The 16492-nt window shown below is 36.0% G+C and overlaps 1 protein-coding gene across 1 annotated transcript in view; it reads right to left on the reverse strand.

Moving 5' to 3' along the window:
* The window catches only part of LOC133649542 (transcription regulator protein BACH1-like), a 20865-nt gene extending 16035 nt beyond the window's left edge, over positions 1-4830 (reverse strand). The window contains exons 1-2 of the mRNA XM_062046134.1: positions 4717-4830; positions 4437-4649 (exon numbers count right to left, since the gene is read on the reverse strand). Coding sequence (XP_061902118.1) covers positions 4437-4649 — 213 coding nt within the window. The 5' untranslated portion in view covers positions 4717-4830. The remainder of the gene's footprint in view (positions 1-4436; positions 4650-4716) is intronic.
* Positions 4831-16492: the final 11662 nt, after the last annotated feature.

Raw genomic sequence — 16492 nt, forward strand, 5'->3', positions numbered from 1 at the left:
TTGGTCACATCTAGTCTTAGACTTAGATTGGTCACATCTAGTCTTAGACTTAGATTGGTCACATCTAGTCTTAGACTTAGATTGGTCAGAACTAGTCTTAGACTTAGATAGGTCACATCTAGTCTTAGACTTAGATTGGTCACATCTAGTCTTAGATTGGTCAGATCTGGTCTTAGACTTAGATTGGTCAGAACTAGTCTTAGACTTAGATAGGTCACATCTAGTCTTAGACTTAGATTGGTCACATCTAGTCTTAGATTGGTCAGATCTAGTCTTAGACTTACATTGGTCACATCTAGTCTTAGACTTAGTTTGGTCACATCTGGTCTTAGACTTAGATTGGTCACATCTAGTCTTAGACTTAGATTGGTCACATCTAGTCTTAGACTTAGATTGGTCACATCTAGTCTTAGACTTAGATTGGTCACATCTAGTCTTAGACTTAGATTGGTCACATCTAGTCTTAGACTTAGATTGGTCAGAACTAGTCTTAGACTTAGATAGGTCACATCTAGTCTTAGACTTAGATTGGTCACATCTAGTCTTAGATTGGTCAGATCTGGTCTTAGACTTAGATTGGTCGGATCTAGTCTTAGATTGGTCAGATCTAGTCTTAGACTTAGATTGGTCAGATCTGGTCTTCGACTTAGATTGGTCACATCTGGTCTTAGACTTAGATTGGTCACATCTGGTCTTAGACTTAGATTGGTCAGAACTAGTCTTAGACTCAGATAGGTCACATCTAGTCTTAGACTTAGATTGGTCACATCTAGTCTTAGATTGGTCAGATCTAGTCTTAGACTTTGATTGGTCACATCTAGTCTTAGACTTAGTTTGGTCACATCTGGTCTTAGACTTAGATTGGTCACATCTAGTCTTAGATTTAAATTGGTCAGAGCTAGTCTTAGAATTAGACTGGTTAGATCTGGTCTTAGACTTAGATTGGTCAGATTTAGTCTTAGATTGGTCAGATCTAGTCTTAGACTTAGATTGGTCAGATCTAGTCTTAGACTTAGACTGGTTAGATCTAGTCTTAGAATTACACTGGTCGGATCTAGTCTTAGACTTAGATTTATATCTAGTCTTAGACTTAGACTGGTCAGATCTAGTCTTAGACTTAGATTGGTCAGATCTAGTCTTAAACTTAGACTGGTTAGATCTAGTCTTAGAATTAGACTGGTTAGATCTAGTCTTAGAATTAGACTGGTTAGATCTAGTCTTAGTCTTAGATTGGTCAGATTTAGTCTTAGACTGGTGAGATCTAGTCTTAGACTTAGATTTGTCAGATCTAGTCTTAGACTTGGATTTGTCAGATCTAGTCTTAGATTTAGATTGGTCAGATCTGGTTTTACACTTAGTCTGATTAGATATGGTCTTAGAATTAAACTGGTCAGATCTAGTTTTAGACTTTGATTGGTCAGATCTAGTCTTAGACTTAGATTGGTAAATGGTAAATGGGTTATACTTTACTCACCCATTCACACACCCATTCACACACTGATGGCGGGAGCTGCCATGCAAGGCGCTAACCAGCAGCCATCAGGAGCAAGGGTGAAGTGTCTTGCTCAAGGACACAACGGACGTGACTAGGTTGGTAGTAGGTGGGGATTGAACCAGGAACCCTCAGGTTGCTGGCACGGCCACTCTCCCAACCGCGCCACGCCGTCCCAGACTGGTTAGATCTAGTCTTAGACTTAGATTGGTCAGATCTAGTCTTAGACTTAGGTTGGTCAAACAGTCTTAAACTTAGACTGGTTAGATCTAGTCTTAGAATTAGACTGGTCAGATCTAGTCTTAGACTTAGATTGGTCAGATTTAGTCTTAGACTTAGATTGGTCGGATCTAGTCCAAACGGTTGGTGCCAAAAACCAGGAGGGTTTCTGACTTTCAGTCAAAGATCCTGGAGGAAGGCTTTCCTGTTGTCAATGATCCACTACAATAACATCAAAGATTGTGTATATGATAATTGTTTTTAATGATCCACTGCAAAAACTCCAGTCAAAGATCCTCTACGTGACAGAAGCGCCATGCTGTTTTTAATTGTCTACTGCAAAAATGCTGGTCAAAGATCATCTATATGTCAGGAACACTGTGCTGTTTTTAATGATCTACCGCAAAAAAAAAAATGCTAATCAAAGATCCTCAGGAAGCATTTGCTGTTTAAAGCACATCCACCAAAAACGCCAGTCAAAGATCATCTCTGTGAGACAGGAACACTTTGTTGTTTTTAATGATCTACGACAAAAATGCCAGTCAAAGATCCTCTAGGAAGGCTTTCCTGTTTTCAATGATCCACTGCAAAAACATCAAAGATTGTCTATACGATATATATTTTTTAATGATCTACTGCAAAAACTCCAGTCAAAGATCCTCTACGTGACAGAAGCGCCAGGCTGTTTTTAATAGTCTACTGCAAAATTGCTGGTCAAAGATCATCTATCTATACGACAGGAACATTTTGCTGTTTTAATGATCTACTGCAAAAAAATATAAAAAATTGCTAATCAAAGATCCTCTATGTAACACGAAGCATTTGCTGTTTTAAGCACCTCCACCAAAAACGCCAATCAAAGATCATTTCTGTGAGACAGGAACACTTTGTTGTTTTTAATGATCTGCGACAAAAATGCCAGTCAAAGATCCTCTAGGAAGGATTTCCTGTTTTCAATGATCCACTGCAAAAACATCAAAGGTATTTTTTAGATCCTCTACGACGTGACAGAAGCGCCATGCTGTTTTTAATTGTCTACTGCAAAAATGCTGGTCAAAGATCATCTATATGACAGGAACACTGTGCTGTTTTTAATGATCGACTGAAAAAAAAAAAAAAAATGCTAATCAAAGATCCTCAGGAAGCATTTGCTGTTTAAAGCACATCCACCAAAAACGCCAGTCAAAGATCATTTCTGTGAGACAGGAACACTTTGTTGTTTTTAATGATCTACGACAAAAATGCCAGTCAAAGATCCTCTAGGAAGGATTTCCTGTTTTCAATGATCCACTGCAAAAACATCAAAGATAATTGTTTTGTAATGATTTACTGCACAAACTCCAGTCAAAGATCCTCTACGTGACAGAAGCGCCACACTGTTTTTAATTGTCTACTGCAAAAATGCAGATCAAAGATCAGCTATACAACAGGAACACTTTGCTGTTTTTAATTATCTACTGCAAACAATAAATTTAAAAAAAGCTAATCAAAGATCCTCTATATATAGGACAGGAACACTTTGCCATTTAAATCACCTGGTACAAAAAAAGCTATAGTCAAAGATCGTCTATGAGACAATGACCTGGGGGCTTTAGGAGTCTGTTGTAAAAAAAAAAAAAAAAAAGTGAACTGTGACGTCATGCACAAGAACAATCACAAACATGTCGAAGTCAAACAATCTTTGTTTGTTTTGCTTGGCGATCCACGGTGTGCCTAATGAAGTGGCCGCCGAGTGACGTAATTCTCCGCTGGCAGTCCGAGTGTGCCTAATGAAGTGGCCGCCGAGTGACGTCATTCTCCGCCGGCAGTCCGAGTGTGCCTAATGAAGTGGCCGCCGGGTGACGTCATTCTCCGCCGGCAGTCCGAGTGTGCCTAATGAAGTGGCCGCCGAGTGACGTCATTCTCCACTGGCAGTCCGAGTGTGCCTAATGGAGTGGCCGCCGAGTGACGTCATTCTCCACTGGCAGTCCGAGTGTGCCTAATGAAGTGGCCGCCGAGTGACGTCATTCTCCGCCGGCAGTCCGAGTGTGCCTAATGGAGTGGCCGCCGAGTGACGTCATTCTCCGCCGGCAGTCCGAGTGTGCCTAATGAAGTGGCCGCCGAGTGACGTCATTCTCCGCCGGCAGTCCGAGTGTGCCTAATGGAGTGGCCGCCGAGTGAGGTCATTCTCCGCTGGCAGTCCGAGTGTGCCTAATGAAGTGGCCGCCGGGTGACGTCATTCTCCGCCGGCAGTCCGAGTGTGCCTAATGAAGTGGCCGCCGAGTGACGTCATTCTCCACTGGCAGTCCGAGTGTGCCTAATGAAGTGGCCGCCGAGTGAGGTCATTCTCCGCTGGCAGTCCGAGTGTGCCTAATGAAGTGGCCGCCGGGTGACGTCATTCTCCGCCGGCAGTCCGAGTGTGCCTAATGAAGTGGCCGCCGGGTGACGTCATTCTCCGCTGGCAGTCCGAGTGTGCCTAATGAAGTGGCCGCCGAGTGACGTCATTCTCCGCTGGCAGTCCGAGTGTGCCTAATGAAGTGGCCGCCGAGTGACGTCATTCTCCGCTGGCAGTCCGAGCTTTGCGTCGCCATGACAACGCCAAGCACACGCACTCACACACACGCACGCACACACACACACACACACACACACACACACACACACACACACGCACACACACACACACACACACACACACACACACACACACACACACACACACACACACAGAGTGACGTCATCTCACCTCGGGCGGCAGCGTGACGACGTCGACGTGGCCGTGGAGCGCGCGCGCGAAGTACTCGCCGCACGAGGCCAGCACGGCGCGGTGGGCGACGAACGCGCGGCCCTCCACCCGCACGGTGACGTCACAGAGCGCGCCCCGCCGCCGCAGCTCGTCCAGGCGGCGCAGCAGCTGCGCGGAGTGCGTCGCGGACGCGTACGTGTACGTGCTGGACATCTGCGGGCGCGCGCACGCACACGTTAATGACGTTTTAAACATGCGAGGAAAGGAAAAAGCGGCTCACCTGTGCAGGTGGACTCCACGCCGTGGGTTCGATTCCCGCGTTTTGTCCACTCACCAACAAACTGAGCGAGCTTGCTCTGTCATCTGTCAATGTGTGTGTGTGTGTGTGTGTGTGTGTGTGACAGGGGGAGGGTGTGTGTGTGTGTGTGTGTGTGTGTGTGTGTGTGTGTGTGTGTGTGTGTGTGTGTTGTGTGTGTGTGTGTTGCAACAGCGCTGACTCATGCTGATAAACGATGAGCGAGCACCTTTTTCCCATTCATTGTGTTCCCTCCCTTACCTGTAAACTGGATCGCCCGCCAACTTCCTCCTAGAAGTCCGACTAACGCCAAAACGTCAAAATGTCGGAAAGTATTTTGTGCGAACGCCGAGGAGCCGAAGCCCGACCGAGATGCTAACAGTTAGCACGAGTTAAGCGACAAAACATTTGACTCGTAGGTGTGTACCGGCAAATTAAGCTAAAAAAAGAATAAATAAAAAATAGCATGCTAACAGTCGAATGCTAACATGCTAACAATAGCATGCTCACAGTTAGCATGAGTGAAATACTAAAATATATGACTCGGAGGCGTATACAATGTTAAATTAGCTGAAAAAAACCAGCATGCTAATATTAGCATGCTAACTGTGACATGTGTCAAGTGCCAAAATATATTACGCTAAAAGTGCCATGCTAACAATAGCATGCTCACAGTTAGCATGAGTGAAATACTCACATATATGACACGGCGGTGTATACCTGTTAATTATTTAGCTGGAAAATAATTAGCATTATAATGTTAGCATGCTAACTGTGAAATGTGTCAGGTGCCAAAATATATTACGCTGAGAGTGCCGTGCTAACAATAGCATGCTCACAGTTAGCATTAGTGAAATACTCAAATATATGATACGGAGGTGTATACCTGTTAAATTAGCTGAAAAACACTAGCATGCTAACATTAGCATGCTAACTGTGACATGTGTCAAGTGCCAAAATGTATTACGCTGAGAGTGCCGTGCTAACAATAGCATGCTCACAGTTAGCATTAGTGAAATACTAAAATATATGACTCGGAGGCGTATAAAATGTTAAATTAGCTGAAAAAAACTAGCATGCTAATATTAGCATGCTAACTGTGACATGTGTCAAGTGCCAAAATATATTACGCTGAGAGTGCCGTGCTAACAATAGCATGCTCACAGTTAGCATTAGTGAAATACTAAAATATATGACACGGAGGTGTATACCTGTTAAATTAGCTGGAAAAAAAACTAGCATGCTAACATTAGCCTGCTAACTGTGACATGTGTCAAGTGCCAAAATATATTACGCTGAGAGTACCGTGCTAACAATAGCATGCTCACAGTTAGCATGAGTGAAATACTAAAATATATGACACGGCGGTGTATACCTGTTAATTATTTAGCTGGAAAATAACTAGCATTATAATGTTAGCATGCTAACTGTGAAATGTGTCAGGCGCCAAAATATATTACGCTAAGAGTGCCGTGCTAACAATAGCATGCTCACAGTTAGCATTAGTGAAATACTCAAATATATGACACGGCGGTGTATACAATGTTAAATTAGCTAAAAAAATGTTGAATGCTAACTGTGACATGTGTCAAGTGCCAAAATATATTACGCTAAAAGTGCCATGCTAACAATAGCATGCTCACAGTTAGCATTAGTGAAATACTAAAATATATGACACGGCGGTGTATACCTGTTAATTATTTAGCTGGAAAATAACTAGCATTATAATGTTAGCATGCTATCTGTGACATGTGTCAAGTGCCAAAATATATTACGCTGAGAGTGCCATGCTAACAATAGCATGCACACAGTTAGCATGAGTGAAATACTAAAATGTATGACACGGCGGTGTATACCTGTTAAATTAGTTGAAAAAAAACTAGCATGCTAACATTAGCATGCTAACTTTGACATGTGTCAAGTGCCAAAATATATTACTCTGAGGTGTGTACTTGCTAACAGTGTTATGCTAACATGCTAACAATAGCATTCTTACAGTTAGCATTAGTGAAATACTAAAATATATGACACAAAATGTGTATGCTTGTTAAATTAGCTAAAAAGAACTAGCATGCTATGCTAAAATGCCATCTGCGACATGCGTCAGGTACCAAAATATATTACTCTGAGGTGTGTACTTGCTAACAGTGACATGCTAACATGCTAACAATAGCATGCTTACAGTTAGCATTAGTGAAACACTAAAACATATGACACAAAGGTGTACGCCTGTTAAAATAGCTAAAAAGAACTAGCATGCTTTGCTAAAATGCTAACTGCGACATGCGTCAAGTACCAAAGTATATTACTCTGAGGTGTGTACTTGCAAACTGTGACATGCTAACAATAGCATGCTTACAGTTAACATTAGTGAAATACTAAAAATATATGACACAAAGGTGTATGCCTGTTAAATTAGCTAAAAAGAACTAGCATTCTTTGCTAAAATGCTAAATGTGACATGCTAACATGCCAACAATAGCATGCTTACAGTTAGCATTAGTGAAATACTGAAATATATGACACAAAGGTGTACGCCTGTTAAATTAGCTAAAAAGATTTAGCATGCTATGCTAAAATGCTAACTGCGACATGCGTCAGGTACCAAAATATATTACTCTGAGGTGTGTACTTGCTAACATGCTAACAATAACAATACAGTTAGCATTGGTGAAATACTAAAATATATGACACAAAATGTGTATGCCCGTTAAATTAGCTGAAAAGAACTAGCATGCTTTGCTAAAAGGCTAACTGTGACATGCTAAAAAGCCAAAACATTTGTAAAATACCAAAATATATCTTAAAATTTTGTTAAAAATGCTTACGTACCAAAAATACCAAAATATGATTGAGACGTATACCTACAAAATTCACGAAAAAAAAAAAGTTAGCATTAGCATGCTAACAGGTAGCATTGGTCAAGTAACAAAACATTTGACGCCGAGATGTACACCTGCAGAAAGGCTAGCATGCTAATATTAGAATGCTAACGATTGTGCCGTTAAAAAAAAGTGTGTGTGTGTGTGTGTTCGTGATGAGAAACACACACATTCTAGAATGAGGAAGTGTCATCACATAATAAACTTCCTATTGGCCGCTTTGTGTTTGTTTTTAAGGAGCGAGGCAATAAAAGCAGAAGTGCTGACACAGCAAAGCACACGACTCAGGAAGTCCCAGCGACCAATCAGGTGACGGCGTGGCACTCGTCCTTCCTGTTTCTCTGGAAGTGAACGCTCACACGCCAGGGAGGAATAAAGTGTGTTTTTTTTTATTTTTTTTTTTTTATTCGTACATTGTTGTGCACTCGCACACTTCCAGGATCTTGTCAAGGGGGCGGAGCCTGGAAGATTTGGGCTGCATTTAAATACAGTAGACGATACCCATGTAAAAACCTGTATCCCACTTTTTGGACAAGTCCCGCCCACTTCCATGTGACCCGTGCTGAAAGAAGGCAGGTAAAGGACACACCTGTGCAGAAACACCAGCAGTCCCACCTCACGTGCGGTGTGGCCTTTTAGGACCCCGAGCCCGTTTTCCAACGGAAAATATCCGATTCCGTGAGTATTTTTTTTCCCCCCCGAAAAGCTCATTTATGCTACCAGTAAGTACGTAAAAACATGTTTTTCCACGATGTTACACTTTCACGTGTTTACTCCGCAACTTTCCGTAATGATTGGTTGTTGTTGTTGAGGTCTGTATGAGCTAGCTTGAAAACCCCGGTCTACGATTAAAAAAACTAGCAATTTAGTCACCAGAATTTTCCAGTAAAAACGACAGTAGTTTTTACGATAAAAAACTAGCAAGTCAGTTGCAAGAGTTTTTACGATAAAAAACTAGCAACTCAGTTGCAAGAATTTTCCTATTTAAAATAGGTTTCTTTTTTAGTTTACAGTAAATCGCATTAAAAACAAATTTTGTTCTTACGATAAAAAACTAGCAGCTCAGGTGTCCGAATTTTACCATGAAAAAAGTACCGTTTTTGTTTTTTAACGATACAGTACTTCGCAGTAAAACCGACCGTAGTTATTACGATTAAAAAAACTAGCAATTTAGTCACCAGAATTTTCCAGTAAAAACGACAGTAGTTTTTACGATAAAAAACTAGCAAGTCAGTTGCAAGAGTTTTTACGATAAAAAACTAGCAAGTCAGTTGCAAGAATTTTCCTATTTAAAAAAGGTTTCTTTTTTAGTTTACAGTAAATCGCATTAAAAACAAATTTTGTTCTTACGATAAAAAACTAGCAGCTCAGGTGTCCGAATTTTACCATGAAAAAAGTACCGTTTTTGTTTTTTAACGATGCAGTACTTCGCAGTAAAACTGACCGTAGTTATTACGATGAAAAAAACTAGCAATTTAGTCACCAGAATTTTCCAGTAAAAACGACAGTAGTTTTTACGATAAAAAACTAGCAAGTCAGTTGCAAGAGTTTTTACGATAAAAAACTAGCAAGTCAGTTGCAAGAATTTTCCTATTTAAAAAAGGTTTCTTTTTTAGTTTACAGTAAATCGCATTAAAAACAAATTTTGTTCTTACGATAAAAAAAACTAGCAGCTCAGTTTACAGTAAATTGCATTAAACACATTTTTTGTTCTTAAGATAAAAAACTAGCAGCTCAGTTGTCCGAATTTTACCATTAAAAAAGTACCGTTTTTGTTTTTTAACGATACAGTACTTCGCAGTAAAACCGACCGTAGTTATTACGATGAAAAAAACTAGCAATTTAGTCACCAGAATTTTCCAGTAAAAACGACAGTAGTTTTTACGATAAAAAACTAGCAACTCAGTTGCAAGAATTTTCCTATTTAAAAAAGGTTTCTTTTTTAGTTTACAGTAAATCGCATTAAAAACAAATTTTGTTCTTACGATAAAAAACTAGCAGCTCAGGTGTCCAAATTTTACCATTAAAAAAGTACCGTTTTTGTTTTTTAACGATACAGTACTTCGCAGTAAAACTGACCGTAGTTATTACGATGAAAAAAACTAGCAATTTAGTCACCAGAATTTTCCAGTAAAAACGACAGTAGTTTTTACGATAAAAAACTAGCAAGTCAGTTGCAAGAGTTTTTACGATAAAAAACTAGCAAGTCAGTTGCAAGAATTTTCCTATTTAAAAAAGGTTTCTTTTTTAGTTTACAGTAAATCGCATTTAAAAACAAATTTTGTTCTTACGATAAAAAACTAGCAGCTCAGGTGTCCGAATTTTACCATTAAAAAATACCGTTTTTGTTTTTTAACGATACAGTACTTCGCAGTAAAACTGACCGTAGTTATTACGATTAAAAAAACTAGCAATTTAGTCACCAGAATTTTCCAGTAAAAACGACAGTAGTTTTTAACGATAAAAAACTAGCAAGTCAGTTGCAAGAGTTTTTACGATAAAAAACTAGCAAGTCAGTTGCAAGAATTTTCCTATTTAAAAAAGGTTTCTTTTTTAGTTTACAGTAAATCGCATTAAAAACAAATTTTGTTCTTACGATATAAAACTAACAGCTCAGGTGTCCGAATTTTACCATGAAAAAAGTACCGTTTTTGTTTTTTAACGATACAGTACTTCGCAGTAAAACCGACCGTAGTTATTACGATTAAAAAAACTAGCAATTTAGTCACCAGAATTTTCCAGTAAAAACGACAGTAGTTTTTACGATAAAAAACTAGCAACTCAGTTGCAAGAATTTTCCTATTTAAAAAAGGTTTCTTTTTTAGTTTACAGTAAATCGCATTAAAAACAAATTTTGTTCTTACGATAAAAAACTAGCAGCTCAGGTGTCCGAATTTTACCATGAAAAAAGTACCGTTTTTGTTTTTTAACGATACAGTACTTCGCAGTAAAACCGACCGTAGTTATTACGATTAAAAAAACTAGCAATTTAGTCACCAGAATTTTCCAGTAAAAACGACAGTAGTTTTTACGATAAAAAACTAGCAAGTCAGTTGCAAGAGTTTTTACGATAAAAAACTAGCAACTCAGTTGCAAGAATTTTCCTATTTAAAAAAGGTTTCTTTTTTAGTTTACAGTAAATCGCATTAAAAAAAAATGTTGTTCTTACGATAAAAAACTAGCAGCTCAGTTGTCCGAATTTTACCATTAAAAAAGTACCGTTTTTGTTTTTTAACGATACAGTACTTCGCCGTAAAACCGACCGTAGTTATTACGATTAAAAAAACTAGCAATTTAGTCACCAGAATTTTCCAGTAAAAACGACAGTAGTTTTTACGATAAAAAACTAGCAACTCAGTTGCAAGAGTTTTTACGATAAAAAACTAGCAAGTCAGTTGCAAGAATTTTCCTATTTAAAAAAGGTTTCTTTTTTAGTTTACAGTAAATCGCATTAAAAACAAATTTTGTTCTTACGATAAAAAACTAGCAGCTCAGGTGTCCGAATTTTACCATGAAAAAAGTACCGTTTTTGTTTTTTAACGATGCAGTACTTCGCAGTAAAACTGACCGTAGTTATTACGATGAAAAAAACTAGCAATTTAGTCACCAGAATTTTCCAGTAAAAACGACAGTAGTTTTTACGATAAAAAACTAGCAAGTCAGTTGCAAGAGTTTTTACGATAAAAAACTAGCAAGTCAGTTGCAAGAATTTTCCTATTTAAAAAAGGTTTCTTTTTTAGTTTACAGTAAATCGCATTAAAAACAAATTTTGTTCTTACGATAAAAAAAACTAGCAGCTCAGTTTACAGTAAATTGCATTAAACACATTTTTTGTTCTTAAGATAAAAAACTAGCAGCTCAGTTGTCCGAATTTTACCATTAAAAAAGTACCGTTTTTGTTTTTTAACGATACAGTACTTCGCAGTAAAACCGACCGTAGTTATTACGATGAAAAAAACTAGCAATTTAGTCACCAGAATTTTCCAGTAAAAACGACAGTAGTTTTTACGATAAAAAACTAGCAACTCAGTTGCAAGAATTTTCCTATTTAAAAAAGGTTTCTTTTTTAGTTTACAGTAAATCGCATTAAAAACAAATTTTGTTCTTACGATAAAAAACTAGCAGCTCAGGTGTCCAAATTTTACCATTAAAAAAGTACCGTTTTTGTTTTTTAACGATACAGTACTTCGCAGTAAAACTGACCGTAGTTATTACGATGAAAAAAACTAGCAATTTAGTCACCAGAATTTTCCAGTAAAAACGACAGTAGTTTTTACGATAAAAAACTAGCAAGTCAGTTGCAAGAGTTTTTACGATAAAAAACTAGCAAGTCAGTTGCAAGAATTTTCCTATTTAAAAAAGGTTTCTTTTTTAGTTTACAGTAAATCGCATTTAAAAACAAATTTTGTTCTTACGATAAAAAACTAGCAGCTCAGGTGTCCGAATTTTACCATTAAAAAATACCGTTTTTGTTTTTTAACGATACAGTACTTCGCAGTAAAACTGACCGTAGTTATTACGATTTAAAAAACTAGCAATTTAGTCACCAGAATTTTCCAGTAAAAACGACAGTAGTTTTTAACGATAAAAAACTAGCAAGTCAGTTGCAAGAGTTTTTACGATAAAAAACTAGCAAGTCAGTTGCAAGAATTTTCCTATTTAAAAAAGGTTTCTTTTTTAGTTTACAGTAAATCGCATTAAAAACAAATTTTGTTCTTACGATATAAAACTAACAGCTCAGGTGTCCGAATTTTACCATGAAAAAAGTACCGTTTTTGTTTTTTAACGATACAGTACTTCGCAGTAAAACCGACCGTAGTTATTACGATTAAAAAAACTAGCAATTTAGTCACCTGAATTTTCCAGTAAAAACGACAGTAGTTTTTACGATAAAAAACTAGCAACTCAGTTGCAAGAATTTTCCTATTTAAAAAAGGTTTCTTTTTTAGTTTACAGTAAATCGCATTAAAAACAAATTTTGTTCTTACGATAAAAAACTAGCAGCTCAGGTGTCCGAATTTTACCATTAAAAAAGTACCGTTTTTGTTTTTTAACGATACAGTACTTCGCAGTAAAACCGACCGTAGTTATTACGATTAAAAAAACTAGCAATTTAGTCACCAGAATTTTCCAGTAAAAACGACAGTAGTTTTTACGATAAAAAACTAGCAAGTCAGTTGCAAGAGTTTTTACGATAAAAAACTAGCAACTCAGTTGCAAGAATTTTCCTATTTAAAAAAGGTTTCTTTTTTAGTTTACGGTGAATCGCATTAAAAAGAAATTTTGTTCTTACGATAAAAAACTAGCAGCTCAGTTGTCCGAATTTTATCATGAAAAAAGTACCGTTTTTGTTTTTTAACGATACAGTACTTCGCAGTAAAACCGACCGTAGTTATTACGATTAAAAAAACTAGCAATTTAGTCACCAGAATTTTCCAGTAAAAACGACAGTAGTTTTTACGATAAAAAACTAGCAACTCAGTTGCAAGAGTTTTTACGATAAAAAACTAGCAACTCAGTTGCAAGAATTTTCCTATTTAAAAAAGGTTTCTTTTTTAGTTTACAGTAAATCGCATTAAAAACAAATTTTGTTCTTACGATAAAAAACTAGCAGCTCAGGTGTCCGAATTTTACCATTAAAAAAGTACCGTTTTTGTTTTTTAACGATACAGTACTTCGCAGTAAAACCGACCGTAGTTATTACGATGAAAAAAACTAGCAATTTAGTCACCAGAATTTTCCAGTAAAAACGACAGTAGTTTTTACGATAAAAAACTAGCAAGTCAGTTGCAAGAGTTTTTACGATAAAAAACTAGCAACTCAGTTGCAAGAATTTTCCTATTTAAAAAAGGTTTCTTTTTTAGTTTACAGTAAATCACATTAAAAACAAATTTTGTTCTTACGATAAAAAAAACTAGCAGCTCAGTTTACAGTAAATCGCATTAAACACATTTTTTGTTCTTAAGATAAAAAACTAGCAGCTCAGTTGTCCAAATTTTACCATTAAAAAAGTACCGTTTTTGTTTTTTAACGATACAGTACTTCGCAGTAAAACCGACCGTAGTGATTACGATGAAAAAAACTAGCAATTTAGTCACCAGAATTTTCCAGTAAAAACGACAGTAGTTTTTACGATAAAAAACTAGCAACTCAGTTGCAAGAGTTTTTACGATAAAAAACTAGCAACTCAGTTGCAAGAATTTTCCTATTTAAAAAAGGTTTCTTTTTTAGTTTACAGTAAATCGCATTAAAAACAAATTTTGTTCTTACGATAAAAAACTAGCAGCTCAGTTGTCCGAATTTTACCATTAAAAAAGTACCGTTTTTGTTTTTTTAACGATACAGTACTTCGCAGTAAAACCGACCGTAGTTATTACGATTAAAAAAACTAGCAATTTAGTCACCAGAATTTTCCAGTAAAAACAACAGTAGTTTTTACGATAAAAAACTAGCAAGTCAGTTGCAAGAATTTTCCTATTTAAAAAAGGTTTCTTTTTTAGTTTACCGTAAATCGCATTAAAAACAAATTTTGTTCTTACGATAAAAAACTAGCAGCTCAGGTGTCCGAATTTTACCATTAAAAAAGTATCTTTTTTTTTTTTACTATACAGTAATTCGCAGTTCAGTCGCCGGAATTGTACTTTTTAAAAAAGTACCTTTTTTAACATTTCCGGTAAAAACGACAGTAGTTTTTACGATAGAAAACTAACAACTCAGTTGCAAGAGTTTTTACGATAAAAAACTAGCAACTCAGTTGCAAGAATTTTACTATTTAAAAAAGGTTTCTTTTTTAATTTACAGTAAATCGCATTAAACACATTTTTGTTCTTACGATAAAAAACTAGCAGCTCAGTCACCAGAATTTTACTTTTTAAAAAAGTACCTTTTTTAAAATTTCCAGTAAAAACGACAATAGTTTTTACAAGAAAAAACTAGCAACTGAGTTCCAAGAATTTTACTTTATTTTTTAATTCATAGTAAATCGCATTAAAAATAAATTTTGTTCTTACGATAAAAACTAGCAGCTCAGTTGTCCAAATTTTACTATTAAAAAAGTACCTTTTTTTTTTTTAACTATACGACCGTAGTTATTACGACAAAAAAAACTAGCAGTTTTTACGATTAAAGTACCTTTTTTTTCATTTTTAGTAAAAACGACAGTAGTTTTTACAATAAAAAACTAGCAACTTAGTTGCAAGAGTTTTTACAATAACAAACTAGCAACTCAGTTGCAAGAATTTTACTATTTAAAAAAGGTTTCTTTTTTCATTTACAGTAAATCGCATTAAAAACATTTTTTGTTCTTACGATAAAAACTAGCAGCTCAGTCGCCAGAATTGTACTTTTTTAAAAAGTACCTTTTATAAAATTTCCAGTAAAAACGACAATAGTTTTTACGATAAAAAACTAGCAACTCAGTTGCAAGAATTTTACTTTCTTTTTTAATTTATAGTAAATCGCATTAAAAATAAATTTTGTTCTTACGATAAAAACTAGCAGCTCAGTTGTCTGAATTTTGCTATTAAAATAGTACCTTTTTTTTTTTACTATACAGTTATTGGCAGTAAAACCGACCGTAGTTATTACGACAAAAAAAACCTAGCAGTTCAGTCGCCGAAATTGTACTTTTTTAAAAAAGTACCTTTTTTAAAATTTTCAGTAAAAACGACAGTAGTTTTTACGATAAAAAACTAGCAACTCAGTTGTCCGAATTATACCATTAAAAAAGTAACAGTTTTTTTTTTTTACTATGCAGTAATTCGCAGTAAAACCGACCGTAGTTATTACGATTAAAAAAACTAGCAGTTCAGTCACCGGAATTGTACTTTTTAAAAAAGTACTTTTTTAAAAATTTCCAGTAAAAACGACAGTAGTTTTTACAATAAAAAAACTACTCAACTCAGTTGCAAGAATTTTCCTATTTAAAAAAGGTTTCTTTTTTAGTTTACAGTAAATCGCAATTTAAAAAAATGTTGTTCTTACGATTAAAAACTAGCAGCTAAGTCACCAGAATTTCGCCATTAAAAAAAGTACCTTTTTTTTTCTCCACCATAAATCTAACGTATGTGCCGTTTTATTTTACGATACATTAATTTGCCGTAAAAAATTAGCATAGTTTTTATGGTAAAAAACTGAAATCCCAGTCGCCAGAATTTTCCCGAAAAGCTCATTATTTTCTCTTCGTACGTACGCAAAAACACGCTTTTCACAATGTTACACTTTCCCGGTTTACGCCGTAACGTTGGGTAATGATTGTTTGTTGTTATCGAGGTCTGTATCAGCAAGTTTGCATAAGTTTTTACGATAAAAAACGGGCATCTCAGTCGCCAGAAGTTTATCATAAAAAATGTACCTTTTTTAAAATTTACAGTAATTCGCTGTAAAACCGACCATCGTTTTTACGATTAAAAAAATCGCAGCTCAGTTGCCAGAATTTTACCATTAAAAAAAAGTACCTTTTTTCAAATTTACAGTAAATTGCAGTAAAAATGACGGTAGTTTTTACGATAAAAAAAAAAAGCTGAGTTGCCCAAATTTTACTGTTAAAAAAGGTACTTTTTAAAATTGACAGTAATTTGCAGTAAAAATCATCGTAGTTTTTAAGATAAAAAAAAATAGCAGCTCAGTCGCCAGAATTTTACAATTAAAAAGGAACATTTTTTAATTTACAGTAATTTGCAGTAAAAAAAACTATGTAGTTTTTACGATAACAAACTAGCAGCTTAGTTGCAAGAATTTTACTATTAAAAAGATACCTGTTTTTAATTTACAGTCATTTTACGATAAAAAAACTACCTGCTCAGTCGCCAGATTTGTATTGTTAAAAAGGTACGTTTTTTAATTCGCAGTAAAAACGACCGTAGTTTTTATGATAAAAA

The sequence above is a fragment of the Entelurus aequoreus genome, linkage group LG05, assembly GCF_033978785.1.
Source record: "Entelurus aequoreus isolate RoL-2023_Sb linkage group LG05, RoL_Eaeq_v1.1, whole genome shotgun sequence".
Classification (NCBI taxonomy): domain Eukaryota; kingdom Metazoa; phylum Chordata; class Actinopteri; order Syngnathiformes; family Syngnathidae; genus Entelurus; species Entelurus aequoreus.